General features: G+C 37.1%; 1 protein-coding gene across 1 annotated transcript; it reads left to right on the forward strand.

Moving 5' to 3' along the window:
• The first annotated feature begins 4,982 nt into the window (after positions 1–4,982).
• soat2 (sterol O-acyltransferase 2) lies at positions 4,983–20,384 on the forward strand. Its single transcript, XM_036571191.1, has 16 exons — positions 4,983–5,447; positions 8,366–8,520; positions 9,529–9,587; positions 9,733–9,884; positions 9,998–10,048; positions 10,150–10,257; positions 10,384–10,666; positions 13,895–13,970; positions 14,138–14,222; positions 14,349–14,394; positions 14,473–14,602; positions 15,753–15,850; positions 15,940–16,038; positions 16,317–16,452; positions 18,329–18,474; positions 18,907–20,384. Exons 2-16 carry the CDS (start codon positions 8,421–8,423, stop codon positions 18,952–18,954), a joined length of 1,617 nt encoding a protein of 538 aa, XP_036427084.1. The 5' UTR covers positions 4,983–5,447; positions 8,366–8,420; the 3' UTR covers positions 18,955–20,384.
• Positions 20,385–21,013: the final 629 nt, after the last annotated feature.

Below are 21,013 nucleotides of genomic sequence, written 5' to 3' on the forward strand. Positions count from 1 at the left end.
GCGTATGAGATTATAGAGAGAAATGTGTAGCAACTATTTTTATACATAGCATTAAATGAATGCATTGATTTGTTCATATACCTATACATATATATTTGGTGTGCATAAATTTATAGGAATGATTTATCTTATTTATTCTATCTCTATGTAGTAGACTACAGTTCATCATATGAATAGAGGAGCTGAATCTTGAGAGGGTGAATAAATCAAGAGATATATGTTTGTAATAATAAAATTAAAAGGCACTTGTGTGAATAGTGAATGTGTCAAATAGTTAAAAGTCAAGTTATTACTTTTAATATGCAGCACTGTGCAAAAGTCAGAGACCACCTTTTGTTTGTGTAATTTCCAGTCAAAACAGACATACAGTGAAGAAACAGTTCAAAAACTGTTTAAAAGATGGACCCACATAGAAAAAATGTGGACATGTATTTTTTATATATTTAATATATGTTTCAAATACAGTGCAATACTTTCTGAAATATATTCCAAATGCTAAATTGTATTTCAGAATATATTGCCATATCAACCAAACATGTTTTAAAATACATGTATTTTCAAATGTATGGGGAAATATCACACATAGAAATGCACCATACAAAAATAAATGTATGTGAACATATTTACCAGATACATTTGAAAATGTATGAGAATAGCCAAAATGCTTGTCTAATGCACTTTACTGTTTGGATACCTTTTCAAATGAATCTGTATTCCAGTATCTTAATTTTAGTAAGGAAGTCATCTTAATATCAGTAAGTGAACCTTTAACATGGCAAAACCAGGTGTTGTAGGTATTGATATACTGTGGAAATGCAGTTATGATTTGATATCTTGTTTATTTCCAGTCCATTTTGTGTGAGCGCTGTCTTACCACATACGTACATGGTTAATGCAAAGTCAGTACTTTTCATTCAGTTTTTGTGTAACAAATGCAATATTTGGCCATTTGCACACATTGCAAAAATATATTTGACAAAGACATTAGGAATATATTTTTTTTCCAAATGGGTACAGTGAAAATGGGATACAACCTGGTAGACACCAAATCTGTCCCCATCACATAAACAGTGCTGAAGCTTTCATCTTTGAGAGAGAGGAGAAAATGAAGCTCCACTCTTGCTTCAGATCTGAAAACATCCACAGGTGTTTCTGTCCATCCTTCTACTGTGAGAAGACAACTCAACACTTGAGTCTGAAAGGATGTGTAGCTGTCAAGAAGCCTCACTGAGAAAAGGAAATAGAGAAAAAAAGAAGAACATTTGCAAGTTAAACAAAGAAGCTGCTGGTGTTCTCAGAAAGAATGGACTGTCCACTCCAGAGTCCAAACCTCAACATCACTGAATGTGCTTAGGGTTACTTGTGAGAGGCAGGAAATGCAACTAACTTCTAAGACTGAACTTGGGAAGTGTGAAAAAATATCCCTGCACATTTCTTTGAAAAACTAAAAGCCAGTATCCTGAGAAGAATAGAAGCTGTAGACACACTAAATATGATGAAAAATATGATAGTTGTAAAATTGGTAATTTTCTGTTAAAAATATTTTCTGCCAATAATAAATAACTTATATTTAATGGCCGTTTTGACTGGAAATTAAATCAATGAAGGTTGATTTCTTGAGATTTGCAGAAGAGAAACTTATATTTTCATGTGGTTTAATGAAATTAAAGAGAAAAATTTAATCGGGGTCATGAGGTTTTAAACTGACAGCAACAACTGTCTACCATCAGGGCATAATGAGATGGGTGACTCCAACATGGATCAGGGTTTAGATCGATAAAACTTGGAAGCATAGTTCCACACACACCCAGGCATACTACTGAACAGGCCCAGTCACATCGCTCAGTATGGGCCTGATCTCATAGAGGAAAGAATCTGTATCTTTCAGTTTGTTTGTAGGCTTGGCCAGAATCTCTCCACGTCTCCTAATCAGCCAGTTAGGATGAGAGAATAAGGCAGGCCACAGCGCCTTAAAAGAAAGCTCCAGAAATCCCAACACAGCATACAAATTAACTCAAATGCAATGATGATGAAAATGGGGGTCACTGCAAAAGACTCAGAGGCACTTTTATGTGGAAAGCAAATAGGCATTTGGTCTATTTGGGTACACCGATGATGTAACTTGGCTTGCATCCTGCTAAACGCATTTCACAAGTTCTGTGAAGACTATTGACTGACTGGCCACAAACTTTAACCCATCAATGAAAATTGTGATTTGTGCACTACTTTCTCTCTGATTTGAGATCCAATGGTTTAATTGTGGTTTGTTTTATGGACTACAAGCTTGTTTTCTGGACTGGGCTAGACTCTGCATGCAAAAGACTGACCCAACGTGTATTTTGTTTCTATGATACAGTAGCCATTCAACATGGAGAAATGTGATGTAGTGAAGGCTTACAATGTTTACGCATATGGGCCAGTGGTTTGTACAGTTTTCTTTTATTTCCCTTTGCTTTTTGCCGTTCTCTTGTGACTATAGATATAGTGCATGCCGCACAACATGCCTCTGTAGCAGATCAGAAAGTGCTGTTCAATAAAATGAATCCTGTCTACATGCTGTGCTTGAAATGGATTTGACTTGTTTGTGAATGAAAAGTAGATTCAGTTAGGATTAGTTTGCTGAGATTGAACATCTTTTTCTGTGATAATGAGGTAATCTTCCTCATAATCTTCCTAGGGGACAGAGAAGAACATCAGAAGTGTTTTCTTTTTCTGAGTCATCGCTGTCGCATTAAAACTTCATTAATAACTTCATTTCTATTTTTTTTTAATTATTGTTTTACACAGTTTGAAAGTGCTAGTGATATTTGTAAATGAGCTCTGTTCTGATTGGCTGCCCTATATTGTACCTCATTCAAGAGGCAGTCCAAACTGAAACACACTTTATAACATCAGCATGAATGAGTGGAGGAGGATGTATGCAAATGCCTTGTTTTTCCATGACATCACAAAAACAGTGAATTCAGAAAAGGCTGTTTTTGCAGATTAGTTTCCGTACATGGACTGTATAGACTGAGGAGTGAACATTTGGAACTTTAACAGACAGTGTTTACTGTGTTTACATACTACATCAAACTCTTTTATTTCAAAACAGTGAGAAAAATTTTGTTTTCCATGATATGGGTCCTTTAAAGTACTTTGCTGTAATGAGATTTTATTCCAAGTCATTTTTGACCATTTCTATTTGTCACGAAACATTTACACAATGTAAAGGACAGCCAGTCAGAACAGAGCTCGTTTACAAATAACTGCATCTCAAAAGCACAATAACAAAAAGACACTGATTCTAAGGTATAAAGAGAGGTTTGAAAATGGTCCTGTAAAAAACGACAACACAAAAATGACATAGGTGAACTTGTGGGGGGATAAAACTAAATTAAAGAAAATTATATGATATATATATATATAATTGGGACACCTACACATTACACCTACAGGAGCTTTTGTGACACCCCATTCTAAATCCATAGGCATTAACATGGAATTGTTCCCCTTTGCAGCTATAACTTCTGGGAAGCTTTCTACAAGATTTTGAAGTGTGTCTTAGGGGTTTCTTTGCTCATTCATCCAGAAGAGCATTTGTAAGGTCAGACACTGATGTTGGACGAGAGGGCCTGGCTTGCAATCTCTGTTCTACTTCATCCAAAAGGTATTTGATGGGGTTGAGGTCAGGGCTCTGTGCTGGCCAGTCAAGTTCTTCCACACCAAACTCACCCAGCCATGACCTTTATGGACCTTGCTTTGTGGACTGGGGCTCAGCCATGTTGGAACAGAAAAGGTTCTTCTTACTTCTTACAAAGTTGGAAGCGTAATTGTCCAAAATGTCTCAGTCTGCTGAAGCATTAAGATTTCCCTTCACTGGAACTAAGGGGTCTAGGCCAACCCCTGAAAAACAACCCCACAGCATTATCCCTCCTCCACCAAACTTTACAGTTGGCACAATGCAGTCAGGCAGGTAACGTTCTCCTGGCAGTCACCAAATCTAGACTCGTCCATCAGACTGACAGATAGAGAAGCGTCATTCATCATTCCACAGAATACATTTCAACTGAGTCCAGTGGTTGCATGCTTTACATCATGTTAGTGAGTGATTCAACAGAAGACAGCCGCTGTGCGTTTCAGCAGTGCCACTCTGTGAGTTTGTGTAGACTACCACCTCATGGCTAAGCTGTTGTTGATGCTTCCATTTCCCAACAGTAGCACTTACAGTTGATTGGGGCAGATCTAGCAGTACAGAAATTTCACAAATTAACTTGTGGCAGAGGCGGCATCCTATGTCAGTGCCATTTTTTAAAGTCACTGAGCTCATTAGTATGATCCATTCAACTGCCAGTGTTTGTCTCTCCATGTTTGTGCTTATCAGTGTCTAAAAAAAACAAGAATTGACTTGAAGAACCACTTTTGGTTCCCTAAAGAGCCTTTCAATCAATTTTTGAATGATTCATCAGTGGAAAAGTTCTTTAAGGAATCAAAAAAATGGTCACTCCAAGGAACTCTTTTTGTGTCTCTTTTAAAAAGAGTGATGCTGATATATGCTGGTAGGACCTTAAAAAGAATATATAGAACCGTGAACACAAAGAACCATTTGAATGCATGAATGCATGGTCCTTTGCATAGCCAAATGATTCTTATCTGTGATTGATAAGCTGTTGTATATGTTACTTTGGAGAACCTTTTAAAAGAATTTACCATATAGCACCAAAAATACTTCCACTATTGTTACAAGTCCAAAAAATAGTTTTGTATACTGTGTAAAGCCCTTTTTGCTAAGAGTGTAGAGGAAGGAAAGAAAAGAGAGATAACAATGGAAACTGTAGTTGGGTCACACAGGCCGAGAACCTTACAGAGATAAAGGGCAATTAAAGTTACCATAAGGATACAGTCAATGGCACTAAAGTCCAAATGCATCAACAACAGAGAGAGTTTGGCCCAAAACCAAATCCAGCCTCTCATTCTGTGCCCCTTTAAAGCAGATAAGGCTCTTAACAGAGTTCACATTCGTAGGAGGCACCTGTGCCTGTTGCTGAAAATGCAGATAGTGACAGATAATGCAATCAAGCCCTGATATCATCAGCAATCTGAATGTTAATGCTGAGGAAACAAGAGACAGAGCAAGTGAGAAAGAAAGACGAGAGGTCTTTCTCTGACCTAGAAAACTGAAGTTCAGATGTGACAAAGATCAGTAAAAGGGGGGCTGGTGGCCAAACAGATCAATAAGGGGGCACAGGTAGAACCCAGGGCTGGAGAAGAGACGGCGGCTGAGCTGTGGAGTGCAGCTGGGACACAGAAAGCAGGGAAAAGTCAGGGCAGAGGTAACAAAGGGACAGAGGTCTTAAACATACACTCACACGCAGCTGGCAGACTCCGGACAGAACACACACGGTCGGTCCTGGTCCTCAGAGGAATGATGTGGAGGGTCTGATCCTCAGAGGAGGTTCATGTGAAAGGTGAGTTCAGGAAGACACTATAGACCTAAATAGTATGTTTTAATAAGAAACTTGTTACAACCTTGTCTGCCATTGAAGATTTATCTTCCTAAATCAGCTAGCAGTGAGTCAACATGAGCACGACTGTGGTGTAATCTAAAGACTTCCTGCCACTCATTATAGTGGCTTTATCACATCACTAGTTTGGAGTGCCCTGCTCTGAGTGAGAAGTGATGTTTTGTGTTTACACTATCTGGTGAAAAAGGCTACAACTACTTGGCTTACTGACTAAACAGTGATGTCCAATATTTTATCTTAAAAAATCTAAGCTGAGGCAAAGATAATTTTTTTGTCTTTTTTTTTAAAAAATAATTATAACCATAAAAGACGCTTGATGTAATGAATGGCTTTCTTTGAGAATATACTCTGTCTCAAAAAAGAGACAAAAAGATAAAACACAGACACAATATTTTAATTTTATAATTAAAGAATATAATTATAATTATAAATTATGATCATACTCTTATCTGCTATAATATAATGTGAGGGTGTTATGACCTGTAAAAACACTACATAACACTACATAAGAAAGAATACAAATAAACATAATTGTAAAAATGTAGAAAGTATCAAGGCTTTCTTGTTTTAGAGACATAGTTGATATGAGCTGGTTAGAAGAACAAATAAATAAATAAACAAATTAAATAAAAAACTGTGCAAAAGTTTTAGGCATCTGAGAAAATGATATGGCTCATTCTACTAAATTAGTTCAAACTCAGAGTTTAGAACAGACTTCTAATAGAGTTGGACTTTAGACTACAATCCTTATGCTTTGAGTGACTCAAAACAAGTGTATGTATATACATACATACATACATACAGAGTGGCGCAGTGGGTAGCACTGTCGCCGCACAGCAAGAATGGCCTGGGTTCGATTCCCGGCCAGTGACCTGGGTCGTTTCTGTCTCTCTCTCTCTCTCGTCGGAAGAAAACTTAATGTAAGTCAATGGAACCAGACTTTTGTCCAAGTCGTTTTGGGCCATTTCTTTTGAAATTTACACATTCCTTTCTTTTGAAATTTACACATAATGTAAAAGGACAACAGGCATTTTCAAATCATATATATATATATATATATATATATATATACTGCCCTGCGATGGACTGGCGACCTGTCCAGGGTGTATCCTGCCTTCCGCCCAATGACAGCTGGGATAGGCTCCAGCACCCCACCACGACCCAGAAGGATAAGCGGTTTAGATGATGTATGTATGTATGTATATATATATATATATATATATATATATATATTTTCTATTTCTACTTCAAGAATGCTTAGTCAGATGGTCAGGTGGAATCCACACACTGCATAATGTGAGGTCATTAATGTTGATTAAGAAGGCAATTGTAGCATGCCTGGCTTTATAAATGATGACACTACCATTAAAGAGGGTTTTATGGTCAAGTTTAAAGTGCTTTATTTAGATATAAGTGCAAATTTACACTTTCTCATAATTTTGAACCTACAAAGATGAAAATATATAGTAAATTCACATTTGTGGAAAGTTGTGATTTACAGAAACATGCACTTTTCAGTCACCTTTACATCTGTTTTGTTTTTATGATGTTTTCTCCTCTTTTGCCAATTTGACATGATGCCAATCACTTGACTAGAATCAAGATCATTAATGACACATCAGACACAATGCAGGATCATAATAGAACTATAATAATCTCAGTAAATACACACATATTTAATCTAAATAGAAGCATTCATAACTTGAAGTATTTTTAAATGGATTCAAATCTGAAGTGAATTTACAATATATGTAAACGCTAATTATAGGTGATGTTCTCATGGTTAACTTACACTTTAAATATGCTTTGTTTAAGGGAGATGTGAAATATTTTATAATATTGTGGAATCAAATGTAGGATACATTTCTTTTAATATTGACTGATTAAATGTTTCCAAAAGAAAATTTTAAATGGTGCTCTGGCACTCTTATACTCTACTGCTCTCCAACCCATCCATAAAAAATGAACATCAAACATTACAACCGCAACATTTATCCAAGTCATATTAGCTTATAATAATCTGTTACAATAATAAATAATAATTAAAAAGATACATATAGATAGTCAGACACATCTCAAACATGTGGAAAGCATTTCTGTAGCCAATATCCTTTGTGATAAATTTAAAACAAGCTAAAGTTCATTATTATTATCGTGGAAGATGAAAAGGTACATGTTAAACATGAGTCATTTGTTCTTGTTTGATATGAGTCAGCCATGCACACCAAGACAGCAGCGTCACAGACTCGGGGATAGACACAGGTTACTGTCAGTCAGTGACCTCTCTCTATCTGCCTGTCAATACTGTGTACTCGCTCAGCCAAACACTCATTTTTACCTATCTGTAAGTTATCTGGGATAAAGCAGTGAACTCCCTTCAGGACAAGCTGATCCTTGTTCACATTGTGGGGATGATATCCCAGAAAAACACCACAGGTAACTAGAGGTCAAAATGACTTTGCAGTTCACAAGGTTTGGGGGCGCTAAATGTTCATGTATTTTACTGTTATCCTAATTAGGCAAAAAAATGGAGTAGCCTCAGCCCATAATCAAGCAAAAATACAGGTACTTTTGTGAATTAATAAGTCAAGTAGAAGTAAAAGTATCCTAGCCACAGCCCTGTTCTTATCTTGTTGATGCACTCTTGGTCTAAATGATTGTCTGGACACTAAGTTACCTTTGATGCCATTATCTTTGGCAATTTGGCATTTGAAAGTTGAAATCTGAAAAAAAAAATGTATGTAAATGCAACCAGTTACTAGCACCTAAGTTCTGTTCTGTTCTATTCTATTCTATGCTTTTATGACGGTAATGAGGAATCATCTGCATTTATATCTAACGTTTTCTCCTTTCTACCACAGACATCAAATCAGGACTCATAAATTATAACCGAAACATCCTGAAACCATAGTAACAATGGCAACCAACAACTCAGGCAGCAGTGCAGTGCATCGCAACCATGGCAAGACAACCATCAGCAGGCCGTCTCCCACAGAGAATGGCTCTATCAGACAGGGTGCGTATTAAACTGTACATCCTACCTGGATCTATGATCCCTTACACCTTACTTTGATGTGTGCTGTCCATTTCAGGTAGTTAGAGCCGAACGTATCTTTTTAAGATAAAACTGCACTGTAATGACCATGAAAAGCTGTAACCTCTGCACATAAATATTAGTGCATTAGCACAATGCACTACTGGAATGTTAGGGCCCTTAAAAACTGTGTGCGCTGGACAACAAGGAATGTGTGTAGTTGTGGGGAGCATGTCTGAGGATCCCAAAAGAATAACATGAGAATCTATGCCTAAACATTAGTGTGTGTGTGTGTGTAAAACAACTAAAATGCAATACAGTGTAAAAGTCAGAGACCCTTCTTTTGCTTACTTTCCAGTCTAAACAGCCTCAACAATTGAATATAATATCAAATTTTTCAGTTTTTAGTGAGGCTTTGTCTTTTTTACAGTTTCCATTCTTTTCAAGACACTTGCTTTCAGTTTTTCAAAGAATTCTGCACACTGTAAATGGAAATAGTTTGCTTTACTAAGCAAGTTGATTTATTGTACACCGTAGCGCTGAGTTGTCTTCTCACCATGGAAAAATGGAGAGAAACACCTGTAAAGCTTTAGTGCTGTTTATCTGATGGGGACAGTTTTGTTGGTCTACCAAGTCTTGTACAGCTGTTAGGAGTCCCATTTTCTCCATATCTTTTAATTATTTCTTTAAATTCCATTTTTTTTCACTTATTTTTCTCTTTCTCCTTTCTCATGCAAGTGGATTATCTTTTATCTAATTTTCTCAGAAAGAGCAAATAACTTGTCCTTAATGGCTGTTTTGACTGTAAGTTTATATATAATAAATGACTCTACTAGCCTAGAGCAGAAGCGTCCCATCCAGAACTTCAGCCCAAGTTCTCAGAGTTCCACCTTTACAGCCCTACAGTCGCTTCTCATTCTACAACCATATGTTGGTCTGAACTCACAAAAAGAAAAACATACAAAAGGATGTAAATTTTCACATTTGCAGATTCCGGTCACAAAGAATTTCATTCAGAAGACATGGTGCAATGGGCAAGAGATGTGGAGGTAAAAAAAGATTTTCTGTTTTAGTCTTCAAGACTTCCTTGTAAGGATTTAAAGTTAATGAGCATAACAGGTTGCAATTTGTTGTTTTACGAAGTAGTTAATGTCCTGGCAAACACATGATGGTGTTTTACCATTCTCTAATCAGAGGATAAAAGCAGAGGTCATTGAACAAGTGAAGGTTCAGATGAGTGAGATATTGGACAAAGCACTAACAGAGTCTCTGAAGTCCCTCTCCCAAAGCACACACTCAGATGCAGTCGGGAGTACAAGCTCACACATTGATGAGAAAGCTAGGAGGTGAGAATGCTCAAGCTGAGTAACGTAATCTTGCACACAATAGAAAAAGAACCATGTTGTTGCAGTATAATAGAGTGGAGTTAAAAAAGCTGAATGGATAATTATCATTTCAGACACAGAATGGAGGATGGGAAGGTATTTGTGGCCAGACGGTCCATACTTGAGTAAGTCTGAATAGAAAATGAATATGAAATACTGTGTATTAGTAATACAAGAATTATTCAGACAAAATGATAAATTCTATAATTTCTCTTTCTCACTGTAGTGAACTGTTTGAGATCAGTCACATCAGGACCATCTATCACATGTTCATCGCAGCTCTCTTCCTCTTCATCATCAGCACACTGGCAGTGGATTACATTGACCAGGGAAGGTGTGCATCATACCTGTTATGCCTCTTCTAAACTCATTTGCAATGAACATCCTATTTTACTCAGAAACATTGGCAGCTGTGCTACAAAGTGTGCAAGTCTAACTGCTTCTTGTGTCCTAATCTCAGACTGGTTCTAGATTTCGACTTGTTCTTCTATGCCTTTGGCCAGCTGGGCACTGTCATATGGGCCTGGCTCATCATGTTCAGCTACACCTTGCTTGGACCGTACTCTGTTCTTAGCCAGTGGGCAGAGCTGTACCATCTTAGCCACTGGAAGATGTCAGTGTCAGTGGCCACAGCTGTGACCCTGTTGGTGGCTCAGATGGGCTTTTTGGGGTATTTCCCTGTGTATGTGGTCCTGCACTACCAGCTGCCCCCAGCATCGCGTTTAATCATCATCCTAGAACAGGTACTGTCAAGTTGCAAAAGAAAGCAAGAACAAGTTGATTTAGTCACAATTAAAGTCTCATATTATTGCTGTTAAAACAAATTTTATATTTTTCATGTAACATTTCAAAAACACCAGCCAGGAGTGTTCAGAAATATCTTCTTACATTAACATACATTAAATTGTACAATGTTTTTTTCTTGGTCCTACATTTTTCTAGCATTTTACTTTTGCATCAGCGTTCCACTTACAATATCTTTGTGGTTTTGTGCAGCAAAAACAGTCATAAGTCCTTGTTAAATGACCATTTTCCAAACTTTGTATTCTTTAGAATTAAACAGGCTGTTTTTGTTACCTTTATGCCTTTAAAACTGATATATGTAAAGGGCCTCTGCTCTGATTGGCTGCCCTGTGTTGTGCTTCATTCAAGAAGATGTCAAGGCTCAAAACGCTTCTTGTAACTGTTATAAGCTGAATAGATGAATATGTGTAAATGTTTTGTTTTTTCATGACATCACAGACACAGTGCAAATAGGCTGTTTTTGGCACTAAGTTTCCATATATGGTCTGGAAAGTGACGAGTATGTTTTGAAATTTTGACGTTTACATACCACACCAAACCATATTATTTAAAAAATGCTGACTGGTTTTCCATGAATTGGGCCCTTTAACTTCTAGGTACACACTTAAGAACCAGTATATAATTTTGGGTAACATCATAGTAAGTTCCAGGACAATTAAACCAAATTATGCGCGACTTCACAATATGACTGCCCTCCTAAAGGGTTTATGAATGGTTTAAAATTATTTCTTTAATCTATAATTAGTTTAGAATTAGTAATTCTTATTTCTTATCATAAACACCTTAAAATCATTGATTAGTTAGAACACATAGATAAAAAGGGCAATAGTGACCTGCTGCTTGTCAAATAGTGAACCCACATTCATCTAAACTGTTAAACCCCAGATAATGCTGACTGACGGAGAAAAGACAAAAAGATAAAACAGGATAAGTAACCAGTCCTTATCTTGCCTTATCTTCTCCATCAGTCCGCATTAAACATGTCAGCTTCATCAGATGCTTGTTAATAAGTTACTGCCTTTTAACCACCAATGGGATGTCTTATTACTCAGCAAAGATCTAATGTCGTAGAGAGTGGGCAAGCAGTAAGCCAGTAGAGGAAGGTTATCACAACTGTGCCACACTTGGAATGTTGTCCTTACAAAGATGTCACCCAACCCCAAAGATTACAATTGCATCCAGTGTACATGTCAGCCTAGGAGCATTATATCAAGCTATGTGACAATCATGAGGATGATGGCAGATAACATGCTGAAAATGTCAAATTAAATAATATTACAAGGATCTTCATCTAGTAATTTCATGTGTTACTGTAGGCCAAATGATCACTTCTGTCTAATAAGACATCCTGTGGGTGGTACAATGGTAGTAACCTACTAAGAAATATTTGATAGCTGTCAATTAGCAGGTTTAATGCTGACTGATGGATAAATAATACATTTTAAAACATGGTAATCTTATTTTAAAGTGGTAATAACTCTAAAATGCCTAACAGGTTTTAGGTATTAACTGGGCACGTGCTGTGAAATTATTTTAGGTAAAACTGAAGTAAATAACCAGTCATGCTAAATTACAGTACAAATTCACTTGAAGACGTAAGAGTCTTATATAGATTGGATCTGTCTATTACTTAGAAGCAGAACTGAATCTGGGCTGTAAAGCAGTCTTTACCATTCTCTTTGAGAATTTTAATTTACTTTCCTGTTTAAACACATGACTTTAGAATGGAATGTTTATCACAGTGTTGCTCCAAATAAACATCCAATTAGGAGATACATTACTATTTATTCCTTATTCAGCTTAATGGCTACAAATTTCAAGGAAAAAATGTTTGACTGTCTGGTTACTTACTCTAATTTGACCCAAAATAATTGCACATTTGATGTTTGTAGCACACGCTTACCCAGTTAATACTCAGAACCTCTTGAGCATTTCAGTGCAGTCTAGTTTCCATCATATTACCCAAAATAGTTACCTAGTACTTGAAAGTTTGTACTACACACTACACCAGTTAATACTTAGAACTCATGGACTGCAAAAGAATGTTACCTTTTCATTCTACAAAAACCTCTACAAAAAAACATTTTTCAGATATAAGATGTTGTCACAAAAGTGAGTCAAAACTAAAATAAATGCTATTTAAAACTTAGCTGACATTTGCTCATCCTGGCTGTTTAGTCTGGAAATACAACTCATATCAATGAGTAACAAGTGAGACAAACTTCCTTGCGTTATGCTCAGGGATCACTTTGTCCAGCGTCCTCCATTTACTGCTGGTCCAAAGTCTTTTTCTCTCCTCAACGCAAACGTAGAACATTCCAATATGTTACTCACTTCACCACCCAGATAACACAAGCTCATTTAACCAGATGTTACAGTGCAACCACATGAATAATGCAGCTCTCACTGAACATGAACAGCAAGAAAATGGCCAAAGGAAAGCAGGAGTACATAATGGAAAAGATGGTACTATCAGAGGAAATTCCAGGATAACCCTCAATTAAATTCCCCTTTTTGAATGTTCATAAAAGTGAAGGTGATGCAGGGAGACTGGGTCTGAAGCAAAGTGTTGTCTCCCCTTGGAAAGAGGACCAGATGCAGCTTTGTACATTAAGACTAAGAGAAAGAAAAATGCAGGAAAATGGTCAGATCAAAAAACACGAACGTTTTGATGACTGTCATATTTTTTTGCAACTGGGGAAATTTACTAGAAAAGATCATTTTCAGAGATAATCATAGTAGTATGATTGTAGATTATTGTAGTTTATTTTCAACTGAATCAACAGACATGGATAAGGTTAGTTGAATTGTGTCATGTGTCCATTTATTAGTGCTTTTAGCCCATATGAAACTGTTGTTCTGGTACAAAATTAAAATGAAGCGTAATGATAGGCTATAATGCCGTGCTCAAAACATGCCCGTTGCAGAACAATGCACGCTAAAAACATTTACATTTATGCATTTGTAAGTCGCTCTTAGCCACAGTGATTTACAGTTTGATCATGGCACCGAGGTACGCAAACACACCGTTAGGCGACCTGCCCAAGGACTCTTGGTGGTATAATATGGTGAGCTTGTCTAAGTGGGGGAATCAAACCCCAGTCTATTTCATAGAGCACAGCAGTGTAACTCACAACACTACATAACCAGATCTTGTTGTTCAACAGATTCGTTTCCTAATGAAGAGCTACTCCTTTATCCGGGAAACAGTTGTGGCCGTCCTCAGAGCCAAACCAGTGCAAGGTAATTCCAGCAAGGTTACTTTCTTGACCTTCTAAAGCTTACATTGACCAAAGGACATAGGAACTCATCCTAGACCAGTCCCTCCTATTTGAACAAGTTCTTTAGAAATGCAGAGCCAGGATCCGAGTATTCCTGTGTGATTTGACTCTAATTGGTGTTTGTTCCAGGTGAAGCTTGCAGATTCCCTACTCTTTCCAGCTACCTGTACTTCTTGTTTTGCCCAACTCTGATTTACAGGGAGACATACCCTCGGTAAATGTCCCTCACTTTGTATTACCATTAGCCCACTCCTACTGACTGATTCAAAGACCACTGACATTATGACATGAAAAGGCAACATGCTAAATATGTGTTTTATTTTTTGCCCTCCTTTAATAGAAACCCCTACATAAGATGGAACTATGTGTGGAGGAACTTTGCAAAGGTATGACTGACTGATTTTTCTTGCTACTGCTAAAATGACTGACTTTTCTGACATGATTGATTCTGACCTATGTTGTAGATTTTGGGCAGTCTGTTTTACCTGTACTTCATCTTGGTGCGTCTGTGTATCCCTGTGCTTATGAACGAGAGCAACAGGCCATTCAGTACGCGTACTCTGATCCTGGCTATATTCCACTCCACCTTGCCAGGTACATACTACACATTTTTTTAACATACTAGGCAACCCTGAGACACGCATATTGTTATGCTTGAAAAATTTTACCATCTCTGTATCTGTTGTAATGGCCTACTTGCCTCCTTCAGCAGAGCCACAACAGCCTCTAGAGCAAGATTTTCAGTTTAAAGACTAGGAAAACCTTCTGATGATGTATGTTGAAGGTGGAAGGGCCCTTTGAAAACTTGCAAGCACTTTGGACTTAATTTTTGGAGCTGGACTATTTGGAATGTTTGCTGGCTGACAAAAGGAAACCCGATAGCTAATTCTACTTCCAGTAAGCTGGGCATTGCATCTGTATTTATTAGCCTCTACAACAGCGGCAACGCTACCACGATTTCTTTATCGCTGTGGGGGGAGTTCTAATGTTTGTGAAGTATCTGTGTAATGCATACTGGGTATTGTAATAAGAGAATATTGAGGGACGAATATACAAAAAAGTCTTAACAGATAAACAGTAATACATCAACAACATATGAGTGAAGTAGCAGTAGTGAAGCATCTGAATATATTGAAGTAAATATCTTGTTGATGTTCTGTTGATACATTACTTACATTAAGTAGATGTGTTGTTAATATGTTACTTGCATTACACAAAACCTAACCTTACCAACCTTACCCAAAACCTAACCCCCCCCGCCCTAATCCTAACCCTAACCTTAACCTCAACCCAAAACCTAATCCTAACCCTGCCCCTAATCCTAACCCTAACCTTAACCTCAACCCAAAACCTAATCCTAACCCTCACATGTTTTTGACATGTTACTGAGAGTCTGTTGAGACTTTGTTTCATCTAAAAAGGACCACTCAAAATAAAGTGTCACTGAATTTTCTTCTTAGAATGTGGCCACTTTTCATTTATTGAGTACAGATGCACAGTGGGTTTTAATCTAATCTTCATAGATGTATTGGGGCTGTTTATGTATTTGGAGAGATGAGATAGGACTGTTTAGATTATTGCGTAAAATTTGCCAGTTCAAAGTTCTGTAAAACTCACAGAATAATACTAAGCCAAAGAGCCATGGTTCCTTTTAACAGCTGTTCTTTATAGTGTTGTACTCGGAAAGTTATGAGCTTATATCTCTTTTGCTAAAGCAGCTGTATGTGATGTGTTGCTCTGCCAGGAATGCTGATGCTGTTACTGAGCTTCTTTGCGTTTCTGCACTGCTGGCTCAATGCCTTTGCAGAGATGCTGCGCTTTGCTGACCGGATGTTCTACAAAGTGAGTGTCCTCTGTCTTTACTTACTCTAAATGCATGCAATGTAATTACAGGCCTAACCACCACTATTTTACCCCTTCCCTATGATTAGGACTGGTGGAATTCTACCTCTTTTGCTAACTACTACCGTACCTGGAACATTGTGGTGCATGACTGGCTTTATTATTACGCCTACCGAGATTTCCTCTGGGTAAGTCACTGAACTTTACTCACATTAGAATTCACAGTCCCTACAGCACTGTTTCCAGTCCTGGGGACCCCATACTCTGCACATTTTCTGCTTTCCTGCGTCTAGCACACCTGATCACCTCAGTAACTAATTAGCAAGTTCCTCGTGCTGCTACAGATGGGTTAAAGTAGGGAAAATACAAAAATGCCCAAAGGGCGGGGTCCGCAGAACTGAGATTGGGGACCACTACTGTAGTCCCTGTTGATCTGACCTCTGACCTTCCCTAATCTCCTCCTCAGCTATCGGGTCACCGTCTCCGTCCAGTGGCCACACTGTCCGTGTTTGTAGTTTCAGCTGTTGTTCACGAGTATGCTTTCACCATGGGCTTCGGCTTCTTCTACCCTGTGATGTTCTGTCTTTTTGCAGTAATCGGAGGTAACACATGCAGTAATCTGTTCACAAAGAAAGCACATATGAAAGGGGAGTTCCAATGATTTTTCAAAATTTCTGCTTAGGTCATTTGGTGAGATGTAAAAAAAAAGTCATTTAGAGTGGCTTGATGTGAGATGGTTCATTACAGAGCAACTTATTGACTCAGTTGGAGACTGTTTTGCTTTTAAACATCCTGAATGGAGCTCTCTGCCATGAACGGATTAAATACAATACATTTTATGCCAAAACCTCAAAATGAAAATGATATAAACAATATCTCTGATATCAGGCTTTTAGAGGATAAAACTTATCAGATGTCTGGTTCCTGTCACCACTATTATGAATGTAAGTTTCCCTAGAATGGTGCATTTAACATCAAACCACTCTGAATGACTTTATTTACATCGTAATGGGTTCATTTTGCAGATAATTTGAAAATTGGTGGAGTTCCTCTTTAATGCTATGAGGTCCATCACTGTGCCAGCCTTGTATCTTTTTTTTTATTATTTGTGTTTTAGAATTTCATCAGTATGCAATACCAGTCAAAGGTTTGGACACACCTGACCAAATTTGTGTTTTTCATGATTTTATAAACTTTGATCTTAAAAAAAATTAAGGCTTTTGCTTAAATATTTGATAATTGTTGATAAAAATAGAAATAATGCAGCTGTAGCATACAAATTTAGTTCTAATTTTTTTTGTTTTTAAACAAAAAAGGATAATTGCAAGAAGAAAATGAAGTATACATATATATATATATATGTATGTATATATATATGTATATATATATATATATATATATATATACATATATATATATATGCATACCTCAAATACCATATATATATATATATATATATATATATATATATATATATATATATATATATATATATATACACACACATCATATACACAAATAGTGTTACCATATACCACTGTGACGGTAAAATACTCAGAAAAACCAGATGAACTGTTGAATTACAGTAAAAAATAGTATTTCTAAGAAATTAAATGTCTGTAATTTTACAGATCTTTACCAACATACTTTTACTGTTAAAGGGTACCCTTACTTGTGGATTTTTTAAACTTTTTTATGTTTTTTTTTTATTATAGTGTTTGACATTTTGCTAAAAATATTATTACACCCTTGCTGATATGTGAGGGAAATTTGGGAAAAGGACTGCTCAGGAGACCAGTCCATCTCAGGAGAAAACTGGCTCAATGTTTATAAAAACTTGCCAAATTTCCTCTGCTGTTCATGAACTTAAATTTTAATTTGTTAATAATGTATATTTTACTCCAATTTGTGCTTCAAATGCAAAAAAGTGTAAAAAAGTGGTCATTTTCTGGAACAGCACCCACACTATGGTAGAAAACATCTTTCAGTCATGATTTCAGACATTCTGCCCTGTATCTTCTGGGGACAAGGGCAGAATGTATTTTTGATACTGAAGGCAAGTTTCTGTTTCTATTGTTATTTTTTGATGAAAAAGTATGTCCTAATTCAGTGGGCCAGTCCCTCCCCACTATCTGCTGAACTATGGCTTTCTCAAGCTTCAGCTCTTCTTCTCGTGGACTGACTTATGATCTACATCACGAAACAGACACATTCTGTAAGAGTTTGGACGCCCCCTGGTGGAAGTTTTTCTTAAAATTTATTTTTTTGCATCGACCAACTGGGTGAGATCTAAATGTACACTTGTCAATGTTTAACAGAGTGCAAAAAAAAGTGATTGCAGGTGCATGTGTCCAAACTTTCATTGGTACTACATATGATTTCTTTTCCAATGAGGCTTTTGCACTGTGCCAATGATAGACATTCATGTTCTCATGAAATGCCAAAGAAGAAAATATGGTGTTGCATTTACTCCATCAGGGGTCTTCAACTTCACTCTGAATGACAAGCGCAAAGGCCCTGCATGGAACATCATCATGTGGACGTGTTTGTTCATCGGTCAAGGTGTGCAGGTTTGCCTGTACTGCCTAGAGTGGTATGCCCAGGTGCACTGTCCACGTACTGGGGTAAGAGCCACTACCTACCATTCAGAGCATGCTGCTATGTCATGTTACATCACACTAGCATGTAGTATAGATGCTGTAGTAAGTAAAACTGTGATGATTAAGTTGTGATCAGGATTTAACTCTAGGTTTTAGGTTTTAACTCTATAAGACCAGCTAAGCCCTAGATGTGAGCTCCATGACTGGACTGACAGATGGTGTTAGATGTACTTAAAGCTCAGAGCAAATTCAGAGGCCCAGAAGGAGGACAGGACACAATGCTATAAATAGACCTAAACTGCAGTAGCAGATAAATGTAAAACTACTTTGGCCACTTGGTGGGGCTGGAGGAGCAGATAAATCTTTGAGGAAATATCACATCATACACCAATCACATTCTAGTCCACTGCGTTACAAATGTATTTAAATCATTTTGTTGCCTTTTTCTGCATACAGACTGGTTTCTGGGAGTTGGTGACACCAAGATCTTGGACGTGTACTTGATAAGTGATGACATTATGCCTCTACAATGTGGGAGTGGTGGATGTGCTGCCTGGTGATGATTTACATGAGGTGACATGTATCATCATTTTGACAGGTGCTCCTCTCATTTAAAATCATATGCCTGTGCCTTACCATGCGTGAAGCATCCTACGACATAAAAGCGCAGAACAAATCAATAATGAACAACAGTGCCAGTGATTCATCACAGCTAACAGTGAGATGAGCCTAAGTTTATTTATGGGTCAATGACATGCATTTGTTTGTGTCCAAGTCCGTTATTGTCCCATTAAATAACTTAATAAATACATGACATATGTCACTTTATTCTACTTCTGTTATGTGAATAGATTTCTAGTGCATCAAAATAAAATGGTTTTTATTCCTGCCAGTCTAAAAATATCAGGTGGTGCGTCCGTCCAACCATATACACAGATTAAGCATTTAAACATTTTAACATTGCAAAACAGGACAGTTTTAAAAGTAGTCAGCTTACTGTAAAACTTTTATTTACAAATTCTGTTTTCCTCAAAAGTCATGCAGTGCAACTGACAACAAAGGACTAATTATTCTGACATGCTTTTAAGAAAGAGTGGAGAGAGCACTGCACAAAAAAGACCCAAATTCCCAAAGGAAAACCATGAACGTGCGCTACTAATATAATGATTTAATAATATTTAATTTACTGAAAAAAAATATATGTATAACCTTGAGTCCAAGGACAAAAGTTTATACATCTGTCCAAGTACAAAAACTAGGTTATAGATGTTTTTAGGAGTCACAAATAAGATTAAAATAGAACATTTTAAACTGTGAATTTAAGTGCGGTTGTGCTACCTGACATTTTCTGGGAGGTTCAATTGGTTAGACTGTTCAAAAATAAATTTTTTATCTTTATAAAAGCTACGAAACAAATATCAATAGATTTTTGCAGATAAAAATCATATTTTTTTAAATACATTTTTGTACACTATTTTGAAAGCCTTATTTTTTGTTGACTATTATGAGACTGAAAGCAGCATTACACGTTAAACTGTATGCTTAATCAATGATTCAAAGATTTTCAAATTTTCTGCTCTTATATGTAGGGCTATTTACTGATATATTTCTTTCTTTAATTTAAAATCTGTAATAATTGTACTTGTGAAGTGTGTGAGAGATGTATGAGTTATTCATGCTTGTTGTATTCCTCTTGGACTGTTGTAAATGTATGTGTGCTCTATACAGTTACATGTGGCATAAACTATTGAAATAAGGGAAAGACAGTGATAATGGTCTTCATAACCTGCTTACTGATCATTTTTCATCAGCTTAACTCTGTCTATGAAACACTTGTCTTGTGCTCCAGTTGTTCTGTAAAAGACAGCACTCAAAAGTGTTTTCACATTTCTGCAATAAAGGTCCTGCCCGCAACTGTACTGTTTTATTATTAATAGTCTCAGTATCTTCATTTTTACAGCCTCTCAGTACAGGTTTAGGCTGTGGCCCACATTTACAGCAGGAGCTTTAAAAAAGCCCTTTTATTTCCTAACCTGGCCTGCAGGGTGTGTAGGGCCTTGATGTGCCCACGGTTCACGTTCATTTCTAAGGAGGCAAGTGAGCTGAGCTGGGGCTACAGGTGCCTTACTAGCAAGACAAACTGATTGCAGCATCTTCTCTACTGGCCACATTGTCACCAAACCTGTGACAGTCCCAGTCCAATATGTGTATCTGTGTCACTGAATCTGGCTGAGGCGACACATTACTGAGGATCGTCAGCATAAAAGTAAAAAAACAGCACTGCGTTTCTTAATTATGTGCCCTGGAGGCTGTAAATAAAGGGCCCTAAAACAGAGCCTTGAGGGACACCACATTGCAATCTTCTATTTTCAGAAAACTCTTCATTTAAACTGGGCTCTTTTGCATGTAATATGCTGTCGAATTTACAGAACATTGCTTGTAATGCAGATGTCCACAGAACAGTACTTACTTTACTGCAAAAGTATTTTCAGCTTGACTCCAAGCATCGATCCTGTGATAACCAGACATTCATGTATATGAATGAACACTAATTTATGTTTTT

Source organism: Colossoma macropomum, unplaced genomic scaffold, assembly GCF_904425465.1.
Source record: "Colossoma macropomum unplaced genomic scaffold, Colossoma_macropomum, whole genome shotgun sequence".
Taxonomy (NCBI): domain Eukaryota; kingdom Metazoa; phylum Chordata; class Actinopteri; order Characiformes; family Serrasalmidae; genus Colossoma; species Colossoma macropomum.